General features: G+C 40.0%; 1 protein-coding gene across 1 annotated transcript in view; it reads right to left on the bottom strand.

Annotated features, from left to right (window-relative positions):
* Positions 1-22,079, bottom strand: part of LOC122796911 (ATP-binding cassette sub-family A member 13-like) — a 3,979,956-nt gene that overhangs the window by 3,790,139 nt on the left and 167,738 nt on the right. The window contains exon 4 of the mRNA XM_044065669.1: positions 15,877-16,053. Coding sequence (XP_043921604.1) covers positions 15,877-16,053 — 177 coding nt within the window. The remainder of the gene's footprint in view (positions 1-15,876; positions 16,054-22,079) is intronic.

Genomic DNA, 22,079 nt, shown 5'->3' with positions numbered 1-22,079 from the left:
CACCCATCCCTTCGTACTTCAAATAAACCTACACTCATTGGTAGAACATCCCCCTGTCTTCTGTGTGGTGTGCTGTCCCTTGAAGCCTTGTGCTGTGACATGGGCTATCTTTCCAACAGCTACCTAGTACATCTAAGGAACTTCCCAACTGAACTGAAAGAATACCCTATCGGTAGAACCCACCCTGGAATAGCTAGAAGTGCTTCCTACTGCCTCATTGCCTTGAAGCCTTGTGCTGTGACATGGGCTATCTTTCCAACAGCTACCTAGTACATCTAAGGAACCTCCCAACTGAACTGAAAGAATACCCTATCGGTAGACCCCACCCTGGAATATCTGGAAGGGCTTCCTACTGCCTCATTGCCTTGAAGCCTTTAGCTGTGACATGGGCTATCTTTCCAACAGCTACCTAGTACATAAGGAACCTCCCAACTGAACTGAAAGAATACCCTATCGGTAGAACCCACCCTAGAATGCCTAGAAGTGCTTCCTACTGCCTCATTGCATAGGTGATAACCTACTGATTTTTACTGTAACTCTAACATATTATACTGTTTATCATATTCCTGTTGTTGGGCCAGCACACCCGTGGACCTACCCTGAGGCCATCCAACCCTCTTTTCACAAACTTGTTCTGAGACTAGGTGTAGTTTCCTTTGTTTTGCCACTAGAGGGCAGCAAAGTACACAGCTTGTAATCCCTGTATCTTACCTGTATACTAAACTTCTCTAGAGCTGCTGTATGAACCTATTTTCAGCTATCCAAGTTTAACTTTTTACATAGCTAACCTCCCTGAAAGGAAATAGAAGACTTTAACCTATAAGTCAGTTAGGCAGTAAGACAGAAGAGCTAGAAACTAACTTACCTTATCTAAAGATTGCTGCTATATTACTGCTTCTTATTCCTTCTCCCATAATAAGTAGACAAAAAGGACTCCACCAGTATTTCACAGGAATTAGTGTCTCAAAGAAGTGCCACATACCTACTAAAGTTTTGTAAATTACAGTCTCACTGTAAAACTGATTACCTCTCAGCACCACTTGGCTCTACCCCCTCCGTTCGCCCTACGGGCTCACTCCACTCCCCTACCCCCAATTCCCACCCACCCCAGAGGTCCTAACCTTATACTTCCTAAAACCACACCCTCTCTCCTATCCAACCTATTCCGGGCTCAAGTCAATTTACCTAAGCCACACCCATCCTTTTATAGCTTTTCATTACTCTGTCTCTTATTACCCCTACCTATACTACTTTCATCAGCCACGCCACCCTTAGCATTTTTCTTCTTTACTACCCTACCTAAAATCTTCACTACCTTAAACAACTTCCTTACCCATACAAGCTTTTCATCACTTCTATCCTACCTTAGCATTATACAACTTCTTTACCTTTCCCATTTCTCTTTCGTTACTACCCTACCTACCTATATACTACTTGAAGAAAACATCTCTACTTGTAGCATTTCTCTTCTCTACTACCCTATCTTAACTTTTTATCTGATACTACTGCATCCTAGCCCTACCTGGCAGTAACAGTACACATTTACTAAGTAATATGTCTACAACAACTAAAACTATCCTATCCTTAGTAATACTCTTAGCCACTCTTATACCTATCCTCACCACTATCTATCTCCTCACCTCTTTTGAAAAGGTGAATTACTACTACCTCAACTACTCTCCTAAACAAACATCTATATATAACAATGCCCTTACCCATCCCCAAATAAATATCACCTCCACTTCCTGCTACCTGCTACCTAAATATCATCGACTTACACCCATGAAATTAAACCACCCCACAGTAAAAAAATTGAAATATCTACTGAGCCTTAATTCTAACCCTCTTTCTGCACTAAAATCTCCCACCTTAAAAGATGGTGACATCCACCCTAACCCAGGCCCTTCTAATCTCTCTACTATACCTATTCTTAGTACCTCTCCCAACACCCTTACTACCCAGACCAGTCTCTCTAACTTCTTACTAATAGATCATCTCAATATCAGCAGTATTAACAACAAAGTTACCCATCTCCATGCCCTTCTTGATATTCACTCCTTTGATATCCTCTGTCTTACAGAAACCTGGTTAAAACCCACAACTAAGGATGATGAAATAATCCCCCCAGGGTACAATATACTGAGACATGACAGAGTAAAATGCAAAGGAGGAGGAGTAGCCCTACTGTTTAGAAATGAACTACACATCTCCTCTATACCTTATAACCCACCTCAAAATAGTAAAGTTGAACTCTTAATCACTAGATTTCAACTCAACCCCAGCAAAGCACTATACATAATCTGTATCTACCTACCCCAGGTAATAACATTACTACAATAGAGGATACCCTATGCTGGATATCTACTACTTACCCACAAGAAACTATTATTCTAGGAGATTTCAATACTGACTGGAATAGTATCAATACAGATAATCCTTCTTCTCATATTAATTTGCATGGCTTTAACCAAACTGTCACAAACTAGAATTAACAAACCAAACAATAAAGAAACTATACTAGACTGGATACTAATCAATAAACAAGAACATACTTATAAAGTAGAAACCTTGCCTGATGATGTAAGTGATCACATGCTTACTTACATCATAAGACAAAAGAATGACATTACCAACGCCCCCAACTATAGGACTTCTCGAACCAAGAAAAACTTTCAGCCTGCATTATTTCAAATGGAACTTAGTGCCTGTGACTGGAACCCTCTAAAAGCACTCCCTCTTGAAGAAGCTGTTATATATTTCAATAACAAATTCTTAACAATCCTCAACAGGCATGCACCTAAACAATCTATTAGAACAAAATCCAAACCTGCCCCCTGGCTCTCAAAAGATACCAGACAAAAAATATTACTTGGAAATAAATCCTGGTCTAAGTGGAGAGCAACCAGAAATACCTCAGAACAACAAACCTTTAGACAGTTGAGAAATGCTACAAAAAAGCTATTCTCTCTGACAAAAAAATCTACTATTGCAAACTGCAGCAAATTCACCACAATAATCCACACAAATTCTGGGCAAGCTTAAATGACCTCCTTCATCCAGGCCACTCTAGAACTCCACAATACCTCCCATCAAACTGCCAATGCCTTTAATACCTTCTTCACAGACACCATACACACTCAAGCCAGTCAACTAGCTACAGACAACTCAGATCTACCTAACTCCCCACCTGATACTTGGCCAACATTCCAACTACAACCCATCCCTACCTCTTACATCCAAATACTTATCCACAAACTTAAGCCTTGCACCCCCTCTGCTGATAAGTTACCATCTGAATACCTACAGCAAGCAGCTAAAGTAGTTGCCTATCATATATCTATCCTGATAAATCATACCATAACTGAAGGAACCATTCCAGATCTCTGGAAAATCTCCCACATTATTCCCTTACACAAAGGAGGTAACTCTAATGACTATTCTAACTACAGGCCTATAGCTCTCCTTTCTCCATTAGCCAATATTATGGGAAAATGTATTCACCATCAGCTAATGGACTACTTAATTCAACATAACATTCTAGCAAACTGTCAGCATGGCTTCAGGCCTTTTCATAGTACCACCTCAGCTCTCCTGTCCTTCACCAACACCATTAATAACCATAATAATAGCACCCTCTCATCAGCACTCTTCATTGACCTGTCTAAAGCCTTTGATATGGTTAACCATCTCTTACTCATAAACACTCTGTCATCCCTCTCTCTTGATGCCAATGCAATTCTCTGGTTCAAGTCTTACCTTAGTAATAGACAGCAAGCTGTTCTTTGGGAGAATCAACTATCATCTCACCTTCCTATCTCCCTTGGAGTCCCTCAGGGCTCTATTCTTGGCCCTCTTCTTTTCTCTTTATTCATCAATGACCTTCAAATAGCTATTCCTCAAGCCACCTGTATACAAAATGCAGATGATTCTACATATGCTCTGCCAACTCTATATCTGAACTTCAATCTTTAACCCAGACAGCTTTCAACACAGTAGAGGCATGGTTCTTAAAAAGGTGCCTTCTTTTGAACGCCAAAAAGACCAAGCTACTACTGTTTACAACAAATAGTAAGTCCTCCCCAATAGATTTCTCCATTCAATCCAATAATGGTACTCTTATATCCCCCGACTCTTCCACCAAACTATTAGGAATCACAATTGATAATAACCTCACCTTTGACAATCACATTAATAACACCATTAAAACTGTTAATAAAAAAACTGGGCTCCCTATATAGGATAAAACCTTTCTTAACTCAAACAGCCAGAATAACTATTGCCCACTCCCATCTAATTTCAACTCTTCTGTATGCTGCACCCATATACACTAATCTAAAAAAAATAATCTTATCAAACTAGCCAACTCCTATAATAGTACTGTTAGATTTGCCACTGGAAACCCATATAGAACTCACCACTGTCTTAACCTTCACCAGCTAGACTGGCTCAAACTAAAAAACCTACTGATACTTTCCCAACTTACCATTGTTCATAAGATTTTTTACCAACCCAACAACACACCAATACTCAACAACTTTATAGCACCCTATATGAATCTTAATTCCTTACGCTCTTCCAATAAACTTCTAGCTAGTACCACCAAGTCTAACAACTTAGCTGGGGACTCACTGTTCTCCAATACCGCTGGAAAACAATGGAACATCTTGCCATCTGACCTAACCTCACTTCCATCCCTTCCTCTCTTTAAACAAAGTCTTAAGAAATACCTTAAAACTCACTGGCTATGCCCTTGCTGTTACCCAGACTGATCCTCTGAACTTCTCTGCTGTTATCTCTTGACTTCCTACTTTCCTCCACTCTTTCCTGTTTACTCCTCTGAATTAGTAGCACCTATAAGCTATCTCTACTACTTAGGCACCAATTACATATCTTTTCTACTTGGCTATGAATGTATCCTGAAGGTAGTATTCCTGCCATTTCTTTATATTTCCTCCTTTTTCTACTGTTACTGTTTAACCCTTTGGAAATAGTAACTGTCTGGAGTAAACTAGAATAACCAAGGATTTAAATGTATTCTAATAATGTCTTGGGGTTGCTCTAGATATTCATACTTTAAAATTATCTGTAGGTGTATTATGTATTAATGTAGTGTGTCTCATAGTCTTCCCATAATTTAAACTGTAATACCTTTCTTGTTTATTATAAACATTTTTTGTGTGGTGGTGGTTTATATGTGGAGCTTTTCTCCCCGGGTCTCTACTGAAAATGGAAATATATCCAGCTGGACCAGCCCGATCAACAAATGTAAAATAAATAAAAAATAAATAAAACAGCTACTTGATTTCTACCAACCAAAAAAGTCTGTAGGCAAACTACTCTACAAACACTCTATTGTCCATGCCTGGAATAAACTTCCCTTCAACATACCTCTCATTTCAAAAACGAGCTAAAAACCTATCTACTCAATTCCAGAGCTTGCCCCTGCCACAACCCTACCTAGTTCCCCTCCTCCCTAAGACACCCTTTAAAGCAATGCAAACTTTACACCCTTCACACCTTATTCACAATTCTATCAAAAAAAAAAAGGTATAGCATAATAGTATTTTTTGTATTGTCTACTTATGTGTATTTGATACTTCTATGAATGTAACCTGTGCTTTATTACTGTTCTCTATGAATGTAACCTGAGTTTTATTACTATTCTCTATGAATGTAACCTGAGTTTTATTACTATTCTCTATGAATGTAACCTGAGTTTTATTACTATTCTCTATGAATGTAACCTGAGTTTTATTACTATTCTCTATGAATGTAACCTGAGGTTTATTACTATTCTCTATGAATGTAACCTGAGTTTTATTACTATTCTCTTTATCAAAGTTGATTTTATGTACTTCAGGAGCTTTTCTCCTCTGGTCTCCACTGAAAATGGGCCAAAACCCAGTTGGAATAACCCGGTTAACAAATATCAATAAATAAATAAATAAATAAACATGGTCATCTTGGTTATGACAGAACTATGGGTCTGGCACGAGACAGGTTCTACTGGCCATGCATAAACCAAGATGTTGACGATTATTGTCGTACATGTCTTCGGTGCATTCAGAGAAAGACTCTGCCTACCAGAGCTGACTCATTGGGTAAAATGGAGACCAGTGCATTAAACCGGATGAAGGCGGGATCAGTAATGTGCTGGTGGTAACAGATCACTATATACAATACGTTCAAGCATTTCCCACTTGTGATCAGAAAGCTATTACAGTGGCAAAACTATTAGTTGAGAAGTTCTTTGTATGTTCTTTGCCAAAGAGGATACACTCTGACCAAGGATGTGACTTTGAGAGCAAGCTTGTACCTGAACTACTCACTCTTTTGGGAGTTCAAAAAAGTCACATCACTCCTTATCATCCTCAAGGGGATCCGCAGCCAGAGTGTTTCAACAGAACTTTACTAGATATCTGTGGGACACTATCCTCTGAGAAGAAGAGTCAATGGAGTAGACATGTAGACACAGTGGTGCATGCTTACAACAGTACTAAAAATGATGCTACAGAGTTCTCACCTTCCATCCTAATGTTTGGAAGAGAAGCTCGTCTTCCTGTTGACATCACCTTTGGAGTCACAGCTGATGATACACTAGTGCAATCTCATGGCAGTTATGTGGAGAGACTCAAGAAGAATCTCAGACATTCCTATGAGCTAGCTGAAAAATCAACAGGACAAAGACATCAGTGAAACAAGGCTCACTATGACAAGAAAGTGAAGATGCATGATTTGCAACCAGGGGACAGAGTCCTTTTGAGGAACTTGAGTCTACAAGAAAGCATAAACTAGCTGACAGCTGGGGCTCTGACATTTACCTAATTTGTTCTCAGCTACTTAATATCCCTGTCTACCAAGTTTGCCCTGAGGGGAAAGAAGGACCAATCAAAACCTGGTACCACAACAACTTAATGCCTTTGGCAAAATCAGTGAGACTCATGAATCCGGAACCCAGAATGGTTCAGCGAAAATCTAACTCAAGGTGATCCAGAAGACTAAGGTGGAGAGGAAATATCCTCTCCACTGTTCAAGAGCCCATGCTTCCTCCTGCTGAAAGTGAGAAGGACAGTGACGATGACTGGGGTTTCAGTGGGCTTTTTTACGAGGATGTTCGAGACCCCATGGACTGTAATCTCAATGTAAATGCACTGGAATTCTTTCCTTGTCATTTTGAACAGCCCAGACCTGACAATAGACTAAGTGGTGTTTCTGTACCTCTTGCAGAACCTTATACTGATGGAGGCCCTGCTATGCAAACTTCAGAAAATAGTGCTGAGGACAGTCATACCATTATGGTAAAAGAAAGTGCAGTTATACAAAAGGCGATCTTAGAAGTAGACAAAATGCCTACTGAAGAACTGGACATTGAATGTGCTGTGAGTGACAGACCTTCCGAGCAAAATTCCATAGTTGTCTCTCCTGAACCAAAACTGCAGAGACTGATTCAGCCCCCTCAGAGACTTACATATGACAGTTTGGGACATAGTACACAGGAACCTGTGACCACAGCTCATCGGAGAGTCTGCGCCCATGACTCCTATGCCTCCTGCTCCATTGGTGACACATCAGTCCATGTTAAGCATAATGTTGATCACCCTTGGTGGAAGGTATGCAAAAATATTATTCACCTGATGGTGCATTAGTGCTTGTAAATATTTTGCTCCTAATCTACCTTTGACTTGTGGGACCCAAGATTTTCAAGTGGGGGGAGAGTGTAGCTCCCACTGTATTTCATTGTAGAAGTAATAGACTGCAGTTTTCCATTATACCACAAGGCAGAGCTCCTTTTCAGGAATATAAAAGACAATTTCGAAAGTGAAAGAGAGGAAACTGGAACACTAGCTGAAGGAGGGAAGACTGAAAGACTAGCTGAAGGGAAAAGGGCCTTGCAGCATGACTGAAATTTTTTTATTCTAGTGTTTTGGGACAGAAAAGTGAGATAGCAGTTTGTGTCTGTCTCTTGCTGAAATCCTGGATGATGGTATTTTTTGGATTCAGGAGAAAAGATCTGAAACCAGTAGTTCCATGCCTGCATATGATTCATCAAGAAAAGGAGTTCCCTTGGGCCTAGTGCAGAGATGCCATAGATGATTACCAGAGTTCTGGCGGGTGATTTTCCATTTTTCTCATCGGAGGAACTGCGGTGCCTGGTCACTGGGATATTCTCAATGGAGTGGTGAGAGGCTTTTGGTTATCATTTTTTATACTTTTATAAGATTGTGGATTCCCCCCTAAACACTTTCTGGATTACAAATAGCTGGGATCCATATGAGCTCCAGCCTTGGGCCCCATCATGCTGGCAGTAGGACTGTACATAGTCACTGGCCAGTGAACAGGGTACAATAGAGTGTCTCATAGTTGGTCTGTTTAGATTGATCTAGGTAATAGAGGGTGTTAGTACTGTTGCCCTAAAGACTCTTTATTGCTAAATGACATTGCATCTTTTTCACATCTTTACTGTTGTTTTATAACCTTTTTTTTCCCTCAATGACATTGCATTTTTTTCCAAATTTGTATTGCTGCATTATAAAATTTTACTGCTCAGTGATATTGCCTTTGTGTGCATGTATGAATGTCAAGATCTCTTCTGTTGAGGTCTGGGGAAGGGGGTAAATGCATGGTTTCATTACATGCATATCTCACTCTGCCTAACTACTAACAGGTGCACTGTTGAAATAATTTGTTTGTTGTTGTGCTATTGCCCTTTAAAATTAAAGTGTCAACTAAAATAAAATTTGTTATCACTTGCCACCTTGGGGTGTTGGGCCTAAAAAAGGGGTGTCACCAGAGTCAAGTAGGAAGGAACCCATATCTACTTCAGCTGCACCTGCTGGTGTGCTGCACTTGCACTCTATTGAGATTATTTTTTGTGCTGGGTTTCTAGGTCTAAATCCATTCCCTGCTGGCCAACATTCAATATGAAATACCCATCGAAAATAAGCCACTACAGATGGTCACGTCTATTTATTAGCTATGCTGGGCTTGTGCTCATGAATTAATATGCATGTGGAGTGCACTTCTGGGGACTTTCTCACAGTGTGCTCCTGGAATGTGGCTTAGCTAACACCTTTTCCCCATAAAGGAAACCCTGCATCAGCTGCTTATCAGCATTCCTTCAAAGCTGGCTCTTCCAGTGACTAGGCTGCTACTCAAGCCAGAGTTATCAGAACTTTGTGCATCTGCATCATAGAGCTGGCACAATGTGATTTTATGAAATATAGACTAAAGGATTATAGAAAAATAAGGACAGAAATTGAAGGACAGAGTGTAAAGAAGGTACATATGTGGATGGGTCTACTTTGTTTCATTGAAAGCTCATTACAATGAATTTGAATTCACTCTTACCACATTGCTGAAAGCTCAAATTACTGAAAACTCATTTCAGTGAAGTGAAGTACTGGTGCTGTGTAGAGTACTGTAAGGCAAGTAAAAGGTATATGCCTTTTTCCCTCTGTAATGTGATCCTGGAGGTAGTATATATAGTTGGGGGGTGTGGTGGGCATAGCCCACCACTTAATTTGCATATATATTGTCTTCTGGAAAGAGTTAGTCATTGGTGTTGTAAGTATGCATGTCTATAGTTTAAAATGTATAGTTTTGAAGCTTTCGGTGAAGTATAAAACCAATCTAGGTGAGGGCCATGCCACCTACAACCCCCCCTGGGGGGCTGTACCCCCTACCCCCCCTAACTATATATAGGTTCATAGGTTGGTACTAGGCTATTGGCCCTAGGGTCTATACAAGCCCAGCCATAACAATTCCCTGGATATTTCTTCCCACAATATTTACTCTCCTGGACCCCTGTCTAGCAGGGTGACTGACGAGATCCCTGGGGTGAATTTCCAATCTCCCATCCAGTTGTCAAGGTTCCTTTTGAAGAGGCCCAAGGAGGCTCTCTGCTTGACATGTATGGGCAGTCTATTCCAGAGTATGGGGAGTCTCTGGATCAGGAACCTATCCCTCCAGCATGTTTTGTTCATTGTGATGACAAGGTTTAAATCCCTGGAGCGTGTGGCTCTGAAGGATTGGGATTTCTTTAAGTGGAGCATGTCCAACAGCTCAAGATTTGACATGGCCTTGTATGTTAAGTAGAGATTGCCTCTGAGTAGACGATATGCCACAGAGTATAGCTGGAGTTTTTTAGAGGGTCAGCATAGGGCATCTGCTTTAGGCCTGTGATTCTTTTACTGAGGCATTTCTTCAGCCTTTCCAGCTGTTGCGGATGTCTTGTGAGGTACATACCAAACAGGGCATTGTAATCTATAATGGGTTTAATGAGAGATGAGTACAGTGGGACAATGACCTCCTTTTTTCTGGATGAAAAGCCCTTAGTGATGAGAGATGTCACATAGGAGGATATCCTGACTGTTGTGGCGATGTGGTTATCGAAGGTGAGACCACTGTCCACCTGTGTCCCTAAGTCTCTCATCAGACTTTCGGTGTTTAGTGTACTGCCACCTATATGGTAATTCATGGGTGCATGGTTTTTCCCAAAGGGGATAACTATGCATTTCTTGGCATTAAGCTTGAGTCCATGGCTCTGGCATCAAGCATCTGTTTCTGTAAGGCCCTTTTGTAGAATATCCACATCATTTGGGGATTCAATAATGGCTCCCAGTTTGCAGTCATCTGCAAACTTTGTTAGCCAGAGTCCCTTAGTGTTGGCCTGTACTTCAGAAAAGTAGATGCCAAACAAGAGTGGTCCCAGGACTGAACCCTGAGGTACTCCACTTGTCACTTGTCTGGAGCTGGATTTGGAGTCAGCTACTTTTACAGTCTGGGTTCTTTTAGTAAGCCAGTTGGAAATCCATCGAGTAATGTAGGGATTTATGCCCAGCTTAGTACGTTTATCTATGATTCCAAAGTGGGGGATGGTGTTGAAGGCCTTGGCGAGGACCAGATAGGCTGTGTGGACCGCCTTACCCTGGTCCACAGCTCTGGAAACTGATTTGAAGAAGTCAATCAGGTTCAAGAGACAAGATTGACCCTTCACAAACCCAGACTGTGTGGGGTCCAGTGTTTGAAGGTTGCCAATGTCTTTGCTTATAAGTTCCATGATAATGGATTCCATGCCCTTGCAGATCAAGGTCATCAGACTGATGGGACGGTAGTTCCCAGGATACAAGATGGATCCCCCCTTGTGGAGTGGGATAAATGTAGCTATGCGCCACTCAGTGGGCACAAAGCCTGAGGTTAGGTTATGATTAAACATGACACTCAGGTGAGGTGCCACTTCATTTTGTAGTTCATGTAGTACACAGCCCGGGATGTCATCTGGTCCCACGGATGCTGTATTCTTAGCTTTGTTGAGTGCAGTTTCTACCTATGTGGCCGTGATTACTGGAATTTGACAATCTTTTGGTATTAAGTTGGGCCCTTTAGGGGGTGAGAGTGGGGTGAAGTTAGCACTAAATCTGCCAGGATATTGGCAATATCCTTGGGATCAGTATATTTAATGCCATTCTGTTGTAGCTCAGAGCAGATCTGAGAATTGCCATTTAGATTCTTGACATAACTATAGAATGCCTTGTGGTTGTCTTTGGAATTTTTGGCAGTTTTATTTTCATAACTACCTTTGGATGATTTTATGAGGGATCTCAACTTCTTACTGAGGCTGGTAAGGGAGTTTTTTGCAACCTGGGATTTTTCTCTTTTCTGAAACAGTTTCTTCCTTCTGTTGTATAGTTTGTTTATGGCAGGGGACCACCAGATTGGCTTCGTTTTTTCGGAGGAGAGCGTCTTGGTTCTATTTGGGATGGCATGCTTCATGCACGAGTGGATGCGCTCACACAGTGTCTGAGTTTAGGATTCAGCAGTCGAACTTCCAGCTCCCATCTGCATGGGTGTCATGAAGTTTGTCACTTCTGACTTGAGTAGCATGAAGTTGGCTTTGGAGAAGTTTTTTACAGAAGTTTCCTTACTGGGGTGTGCGGGTGGGATGTGGATGTCAAGGGTGATTAGCTTATGGTCAGAACTGACCAATGAGGGGGTGACCACTGGTATGGAGCATCTATCTCCCATGTTGGTAATGACCAGGTCTAGAATATTGGAGCCCCTGGTGGGACAATGGATTAGTTGATCCAGGGCATTGGAATTTATGAATTCCAAGTACCATTGAGAAAATGTGTTGGTACCCGAGTAGATTTCCCAGTTAATGGCAGGGTAGTTGAAATCACCCAGTATTAGGGTGTTTGGTTGTATCTTAATATTTTCCAGTATGTTTAGAAAGGTGTAGTGAGAATCTTGGGGCATGGTGGGGGATCTGTAGCAAGCTACAATTTGGATTGCAGTCTTATTTCAGCTGCATTGTGTTGTGCAACTAGCCTGGAGGTGTGAATATCCTTGGTCATTATGGACACTCCTCCACCTTTAGTGTTTCAGTCTTGGTTTGGTGGCCGAAAAGTGTGGTAGGAGTTGTAGCCTGGTATTGCAGGGGTGCTCTCTGGAGCCTTGAACCAGGTCTCAGTTACTGCACAGATATCGATGTTCTCCATTTTTAGGAGTGCCTCGAGAGAGTGCATTTTGAGGTTTAGACTTCTAGCACTGAGTAGCATTACCTTCAGATTTTGCATGCTTGTATCTGTTTTGGTGGTGGTTTTGTCCTTTGAACCTTGCCTAAAAAAGGCACTATAGGGGTGGCAAGAGCTTTAGCCAGTAACCTGAATCCCAGGGGCGACAGGTGCAGACCATCTCTGGCCAAGCATCGTGGTTTGTCATCATGTCGTCCCAGGCAGACTGATACTGGAACCCCTTTGAATGATACCAGAAGCTTAGCCAATTGTTGAAGTCAATCATTTTGTCCTTATACTGTGGTATCATTCTGGGCGAAGGCAGGATGCTGCTCACGGCTATGGTCATACCTGCCTGGGCCACATGTTCCGAGAGCTCTTCCATGTCTCTTTTCCTGTAGTCCAGGGAGGTATGTCTCAAGTCATTTACTCCAACATGGACAATGACAGAGTCGCATTTGTACTTGTTGTGGAGTGACTTGAGTTCATGCGTTATGTGGTGGATCCTGGCACCCGACAGGCAGCTGACTGTAATTTTCTCCTTGTTCAGCCTGGTGAGTGGGACATCAGTATGCCTGACTATAGAGTCTCCTATGACTAAAGTGTTGGGTACATTGTCTTGCCTTAAGGGCTGTTGTTGGGTGGCACTCTGGTGTTGTGAGTTATGTGTCACTTTGGTTGTGACTGGTGTTTGTGTTTCAGCTTCGGCGGCCCTTATTGCTTGGGCAGGTTAATGTTAAGGGCCTCCACATATGTGGGTTTAGTGTTGCTATGTGTGGGTGTTGATGGTGTGGGTTTTGAAGGGCTATGTGCTGCTTGAGACTGTCTAGCACAATCTTGGCTTGAGAGAGCTTTGCTTCCAGTTTGGCTATGTAAGTGCATCTCTCGCAGGTTGTAGTGTTGGGTGGTAGGAGGAGAGGGTTGTCTGTGAACATGAGGCAATTGCTGCATTGTGCCAGTATGCCCAGATTCACCAGGTGGACAGCGGAAATCACCGGAAGCTGACCCTTGGACATGCCTGTTTAGGTGCTTTTGTTGTAAAGTACAAGAGCTGTTTTCCCTTACCTTTGCAAGGTACTTTGCAATTATAGGCGCCTTAGTGCCTATGATTAATTTCTCCTTTTTAACAAGGAGAGTTGTGCGCATCTATCGGTTTAAGGCTTCCTAGTGCTTTCCAGCAGGTTCTAGAGCAAGTGCTAGTCACAGGGGATCAGATTTTAGTGCTACTACTGAAAAACCAGCTAGTTCTAAGGGAAAATTTGAAAAGCAGACTTACTGGCACCTGGAATACTTTAACCGTAGCCCACTGCATGATGCAGAAAATGTGCAAACACATTTGTTTTTAAGCCACAAAGTTGAAAGGGATAGAAATCAGCCAAAATGGCTAATAAAATTACAATTTCAGAGCTGGAAACTACTCCTCTAGTCTTAGATAGGCAGTACATTGCTCCCCACTCCCACTGGTAAGCAGTAGGACTTTCCTCTACCACAGCAAGGTCTGGATAGCTCTGAACACAGAAAATAAAGTCCTGAAACGAGCAAAGTCTGGGATCTGGACTATACTAAACAGGCTAAACAATGCAATAATACAGTAAATAAACACAGAAAAGGCTAACGCACTTGAATGTGTAGCCCTAAACAGTAAATGCAATTAAAAGTCTACAAAATTAGCATTTTAAAACGTTTTAAATGATGCAAGGCAAGTGCACAACTGAAAAACAATTTAAGAAGCAGTAATATAGTAGAATAAGTAGCTAGTCTACATATACAGAAAAGTCTATATATACAGAAAAGCAGCTAAGACAACACTAAAACAATTCAGATGCAGTGCAACCTAGAGCACTTGAGTTGTAGCAATATTAAGCCAAATACAGTTTTAATAAATGTACTAAAATATACTCTATATTTTCAAAATGTTTGAGAAGCACAGTCAGAACACAAGGAGATTCAGGCAATTTTTTTTTTTTTTAAGAAAGGGAGAAAGGAGGAACATAAGGAAAGAAACTAAGTGGGTTGGCCTTCTCAGATGCTCTCTCTGTATTAGGTAGAATGAGCTAATGACACTAGGAGGAGTGTCCAAGATCAAATTTAGAGTAGGGGCGGGCAACTGCAAGGCCAGCAGGTATAAAGACAATATGCAAATAGGGAGGAAGGGTGGAAAGCTATTTTAGGCAGAAAACACTTCAGAAATGTTTATTACAGCAGAAAACCAACAGTGAGCCAATAGCTATAAAATACAGTAGAAGTATCCAGTATACAATAAAATTGCTATAAATATCTAGAATAAGCAATAACTACAAAAATAAGAAAAAAAAAGAAAGAAACAGGCTACTTATTGCTATATATTACAGATCAACTAACTCCAGGATCGCACTACAGTGAGGAAAAGTGCATATACCTTTTACTTGCCTTACAGTACTCTACACAGTGCCAATACTTCACTTCAGTGAAATGAGATTCAGTGAAATGAGTTTTCAGTAATTTGAGCTTTCAGTGATTTGGTCAGGGTGAATTCAAATTCAGTGAAATGAGCTTTCAATGGAACAAAGTAGACCCATGTGGATATATCTTTGTTTCACATTGATTTACTTTTCTTTTATGATTGCCATTACTTTTTCCTCTACTGTGCAAGCATTTGACTTATGCCCTTACAAACAATAAAACCACACTCAGGTCCCCATACTCTGCTGTTCTGCCAGCCTGCCCCAAATACCTATGCTGCTGCATTCCTGACAGAAATAAACGAGATCCACTGCATAGAGATGCATGTATTTTTTTAGTATGTAATCTTTTCATCAGGGATTATTGGAGACTGTGTTTAACAGTGCAATGATCTTGAGCTCAGGACTGGATGCACAGTTACACAGACACTCTGTGGAAGGTTCTTCTTGTATTACTTTTTATCATCAGCATACTTGTTCTCACTATGACAAATCCTCTCCAGCTACTGCTTGAAGTTCATTGATATAGTATGGGCAACATAATGTCCCAGACTTGTCCCTTCTTTGAAGAACATTCATCCCACTGTTTCTGCTTTATCCTTCATTAGCTGGGCCTGTTAATGAACACTGCCCAGTAATATCACAACTTGTTTCAAAATGACTACTTCCACAGAGGCAGCATCTATCCCCTGAATTTATCTACCAAGGAAATTTAAAGTTATATAGCAGTCTACTAAGGTTTAGCTGTTCTGAAAACTAAAATGCTGAAATATTGCTTCCATAGTGCGAATAGATCGTACTTTAACACGAATACTAATTAGTGAAGACTTACTTGCTCTGCCACTGTATTTATTATTGTGCACAAATAACTTTATTAAACTATCTATTATTCTCAATCTAAAGCAGAAGCAGACACTACTTACTTGCCAGTAGATTGTTTTGCTGCTGCAGTATCTGTGCTTTTTTCTCTAGTTCATCCAGAGATCCCATAGGCTGGAAACGATCCAACAATACACAGGATGAGAGGTTAACGATGAACTGAGAGAAATTTGTAATCTCCCGGGTAAGTGAGTCATTCAGCACATTATACAGTATGCTCTCTGAAAGGAAGGAATGAACATTAGAGTACTTCAGTAATACTCTCCTAACCTTTTCTACAAAAGTTACATAATGTCTATTGCATGTTTGCTCATATACAACAGAAAATATGAGTATATATTCACTAAGTTTGTATAACTGAGAAAAAAATACTGCAGGTACAAAATTACAGAAAATGTCTAGGTAGTTATTCTGCAGATGTTAGTAAATTACTTAGGATACAGGTATACTGCACTTATTAAGCAACCTAATATGAAGAAATAACTGCTGCACGTATAGTTAACAATCTCTGGAAAGAAAGTATGAAGCAGGTACTTACTGGAATCAGCAATGCAACTCCTATTTGACTGACATTTTTAACTTCCATAATATAAAAACATTTTTTTCAAAAAAATATCAATATATGAAAAAAAAAGACAAAGTTTTCCTTCTGCACCCCCTACACAGGGTGCTGTACCCACACTGGGGAATATGACCTTAATCCACCCTGATTCCATAAGACTTGCTCTCAGTTTAAGTGACCACTTACATTAAGAGCAGGCTCAGAGCAAGTGCTTTGGAATTTAGTCCCCGTAGTAAGCCTGTTTTAGATAGACCTTACACCAAAGTAAGTCATTTACACTGACAGAAGGTCTTTTGGAATCAGGGCAGACTTACACTGACAGCAGCTATTTTGGAACCTGGCCCCCAGTGTTTATGCACTCTCAGAGTTAGTACATATAGCAGGGAGGCTGTGGGTAGTGCAGTCCCCATATGGGGGGTGTTGCAAGGGGTCTTACTCCCCTTTGAAAAATTATGTTTTTTTTTATTTTGCATGCATGGAGGCTTTTATTCGGAGCATGTGTACTGGCATATCAGCATTTTTTGATGTCAGTATTTTGCCAGTTGGAGTGAGGTGTGTTAGATGTACTTGATCATTCCTACCATACCAAAACACACACACACATATCTATATATATATATATATATATATATATATATATATATATATATATATATATATATATATACACACACACACACACACACACACACACACACACACACGCGCGCGTGTGTGTGTGCGCACGTGCATGTGTATTCACATATATAAGTCTATATTCACACTAACTTAGAGATCATTTTATCTTACAGAAAGAAGAGATCCTGGATGCACTGCATTCTCAATAACAGAATAAGTTTTAATTAAAAAGCAAAGGAATTGCTCATTAGGATGTCAGTCACTAATGTGTTGCATTTAAGCCTGGACTACACTTTTTATTTAAAAGAAATGAGTGGTACCCCACATTTATAATGAATATTATAACATCATTTTTTAAACACTTAAAGAAGATAATAAGTTATTCATTTCTTAATATGTTTGTGGTTAGTAGCTCTGTATAAATTTTGTGATTTATTTTTCTTTTAACACTCATGATTCATGCAATACTGAACACACAGATTCATTAACATACATAGAAATCAATTATGGCACAAACAAAGGGGGTACGAGATAGAATAACTATGAAATAATGACATAAAAAATCATTGTTAGTGTGACATGTAAAGCATGTACAGCTGTATAAGGAACTCAGTCTTTCAGTAGCGCTTCAAAAGAGAATGGCTTTCCCCAGGAATGAAAAGGCATCTCTTTTTAGCTTCCACCTGTGTGATAATTTTAAGCTGATCTTAAAAGATGTTGTAATGTCACAATACCTTGGCACATGAATAGCCCACAGTTTTATACTCATCTGGGCTGTCTACTACAAATGCTGTTTTATAAAACTTTGCATAGGTGTAACTCTGTTCCTTCTAATTCATTTTTGTACCACATCACTACCACCTTGTCCTTCTTCACTTGCACTATTTCTAGACTAGTCTAATGCACAAAGACCTTTGTGGTTAAGCAGACTGATTTTTGCCTCCTTGATTTCTATATGTAGGTTATCATCTTTATGATCTTAGATTCACTGAAGTGATTATTACTGAAAGTACATTCTACAAACACAAGTGTATTACAAGTCAGTATTTCCATAAAGAAAAACAAAAAAATCCTTCTGGAATTAATCTTCTCAAATAGATTGGTGCTGCTATAAAAGCGCATACTGAAATGCAAAAAGATATGAACATAATATTGGATTCCAATAGCTACAGGTTCTTAGCCTACTAGTACTTCTGACAACGTTTAACTTTTAATAAGTATGTCTTTGGCCAGAGAACTGTTAAAATGCAAGATGTTTAACCAGCTGTGGTGCAGAAGGATGGTTCCTTGAATGCAATGCTGTGACATAGACTTGAGTGTGCACGTTTGTTTGGGTGTGAGAAAGGAGCCATTGATGCTATCTTATCCATATTTTGAGGGATGTATGAAGATCATCACTCCAAAATGTAGTTGTGGCAAAGGCCCAAATGAAATTATTAGAGCATGGTCCTGTAACAGCAGAGAGCACGAGCAAGAGTAAGGAAGTAGGTATGCATGGCATGCATAATGAACAGTAAATGCTGCATTTCCCCTTACAGACATACAGACAGATCAAATTCCTTAGCTTCAGAGACATTAGACATACAGACACACACACACATACACACACACACACACACACACACACACACACACACACACACACACACACACACACACATATCTAATACTTGGCAACAATATGTAGTTACTTAGGCCATATTTTTGTTGCAAAAGAAAGATTCATCAACATGGGGTTGTTACACATGGCCAAACAGAGGATTAAGCTGGTCAGTGGCTGACAGAGATGATATTTGGACAGTCAGACCTGCAAATAGCCATGTACGTACAAAGAACTGTCTGCTATAGTCTGTACTTTGTCAAATAAATGTACATTCAGTCAATGCAGGGGACACATATATATATATATATATATATATGGGTCTAGGTTAGAAGATTGACAGCCGACATCACCGACAACGGATTAGCGGGCGCCAGATGATCAACATTCGGAAGACCACGGACGCCAGGGATAGTGACTTGGAAAGAAGGCTGTGTGAGTATGCGGTGGTGACGGACGTTAGAGTAAGGTAAGTGTGGATATTGACAGTCTGTGGGGATAGGGGTGGGTTAAGTGAGTTAGGGTTAGGTAAGTAGTGCGGTAGTGGTATTTTTTGGGTTAGGGGCGGGTTAAGTGAGTTAGGTTAGGCGTGGGTTAGCTGAGTGTGCGATAGTGACGGACCTTAGGGTAAGGGTTTGGGTTAGGGTTGTACATAGTTGTGTGTGTGAGGTTTAGTGTGGGTTTGTGCGGATTTTGGTGTGCTTGTGTTCTGTGTGTGGTTTTGGATAGGGATGTGTTTTGTTAGTTGATTGTTGTTATTGTGGTGTGTGCAGTGTGGGGTTTGTGGACTGTCGGTTACTTGTTTGTCGGGCATGTGAGGTGTCGTGGTTATGGTTTGCCGATTATGTGGTGTCGATGTTTCTGTTGTCGGTGAAAGTAGCTGTCGATGTTATAACCTAGAACCATATATATATATATATATATATATATATATATATATATATACATATATATATATATATATATATATATATATATATATATATATATATACAGCAATTCTCAACACTGCCATTATTTTCTATTTATTTATTTATTTATTACGAGGAAGATTTCCAAATCTCGCAACCGTAACATGAATGGTTTCACTCCCACACCAATAACATAGATAGACAGAAAGATAGACAAGCAGATACATATCGGGCCAGATTCCAAAAAGTTGTTCTTAGTGTAAATCTGTCCTGATTCTGAAAGACTACAAACCGTGATCACTTAAACTGAGAGCAAGTCTTTAGGAAACAGGCCCATTAACTTTAACATCACTATACCTCAGAGCAGGGGGAATATACTCCATGGCACCACAATATCAAACTTATTGGAATTTCAAGAAGAACCACAGTTAACAAATTTCCTGTGCACTCATAAAGATATAGATTAATTGTCTTAGTCCTTCAGTTAGTAAGAACTAGAATGTAGCATATGGAGGAAGATCTTAGTGATGTAAAAAGTCCACCAATAAGGAGGACTACATACTGAAAATGTTCTTCATGTAACCATCCATGTGAGATACTGTTTGTAGCAGGATACTTTAGGAGTAAGCCTAAACAAATATTCCACATTCACTAAAATCTCTCATGCCTTGTGGGAAATGAAATGAAGAAGTGGATGTGTGGATACTATTTTAAACGTCTCCAAGCTTACCAACATGTTAAAAGGGTGAAGATCAAGTATAGGTCTCCATGAACTATAATTTTATGGAATCATAATGAACCTTTAGTCCTCTATGAAGCTTTCTTCTAGCAGTTAGTGCAAACAATTAAGGCTGCAAGCTATTAGCAATCTATGTCCTGTAGTCCAGGGTTTGGTTCCCAGAGCCTCCATTTGCCTACTGTATGACCTAAATCAAGTCACTTAACTACACAGTGCTTTGGGAAAATTGGACTAAGTTCCTCAATGGTCTGTTAGCCTGCATGTCAGGTAAATGCCTGTCAACTTGAATATAACCTATCTGCTTTGGCTGGGGTGGTTTTCTTCATAGAAGATATTAGCTTACTTCCCACATGTCCTTGAGGAACATTCCTCATTATGAATCTTGAAAAGTCTATATTCATCACAGTCGCAAACTGAAAGGGTTGGTCACACATTTGTTGTTAAGAATTTTCCATGGTAAGTAATACTGAATTATATAAATTCATTAAAATAAGGTTTTATAAGTATAAAATTATATATAGTTATCCATCCTGTAAGCTTCCTGGATAAAGCTGCAAATAAGCTCGTAGTAAGTGTTCCACATTTTGGTGAGGAAAAGTTGAGAGCTATGGATCCTAAATTAACATGCATCTTTAGAGAAAAGGCAAGGGTAGTACCTTTGGAACAGAGCTCAATATGACCGTTTCTTGTAGCCATCCATCAGAAAACAGCTTCATGTAAACGATGGAGAAAAGAACAGCTCTCCTCGCTGGAAGGCTGGCATAATGAGGAGGAACATACAAACACAGAAGAGCAGATCTGGAAAAGCCATGGGATTCTTATTTTGCTTCACAAAATCAGAAATATTTAAAAGTTAGTTAGTTGTTCTTATATAGACACATCAACTGAAAATTAACTTCTTAGCCACTGCAGAGTTCCATGAAAAGATTATGGTACATGGAGTCGGTAGACTGCTTAACAAAAAACAGCTTTGTTGAAGATATGTTAAGGTAAAAGTGTGACATTTAATTTATCTGGATGGGTAAGTCTCAGACACTCCCTACGCATGGAGTTTCAAGTTCACAAAATGTTGAGGCAGCTTACTGAGTTTTTATTTGTTTCCCCTCTCTCTCTCTCTCTCTCTCTCTCTCTTCTTAAAAATGGCATAATTTAAATAGACCAATCACATTGCTGTTATCCAAACAAAGCTACCTAGATGTAGGATAAAATATTTACATAAGGCATGACTTGCTTGTTTTTTTTTAATCACTGCATTAGAATAAATAACATAAACATTTCTTAGATATCCCAAAAATAGAGCATTTGGATGAAAAGAGTATTTAAATGACCAACTTGCAATCCCAGCTAATATTAACTTACTATTATTAGTTAAATGGTTTGGTCTGCAGACTCTTCTGATCCATGGCCTGATTGTCAAAGAGGAAGGTTAGGTATATTTGAAGACACAGACAGCTTAATGTAGCCAAACAACTGACACATTTTTTGTGAAGAAACCAGCATATGTGCAGAAAACATATGCAGACACAGAGAAAACATACAGGCTCCACCAAGATGGCAAGTGATAGTCAAAAATGAAATCCAGACTCTAGAACTACAAGACAGAGGTCTTACAGTGCTGTAGAGAAAGGAATGCGCTGTTACCCTGCTGTTGGGGAGTGTCAGGACCAGACATCAGGAATCCTAATAACTCAATATAAAAAAATAATAAAGGATATGTTTGTGTCTTTCAGCTTTTTCCCATTCAGGGGTCACCACAGTGGAACTCCGGTCTGCTAATGATTGGCAATAGAGTTTTACGTGCTGGTTTACCGGGCCTA

This window comes from Protopterus annectens, chromosome 3.part0, assembly GCF_019279795.1.
Source record: "Protopterus annectens isolate FY-2018-M chromosome 3.part0, PAN1.0, whole genome shotgun sequence".
NCBI classification, from domain to species: Eukaryota; Metazoa; Chordata; order Ceratodontiformes; family Protopteridae; genus Protopterus; species Protopterus annectens.
This window is presented reverse-complemented; position numbering and strand designations above follow the sequence as displayed.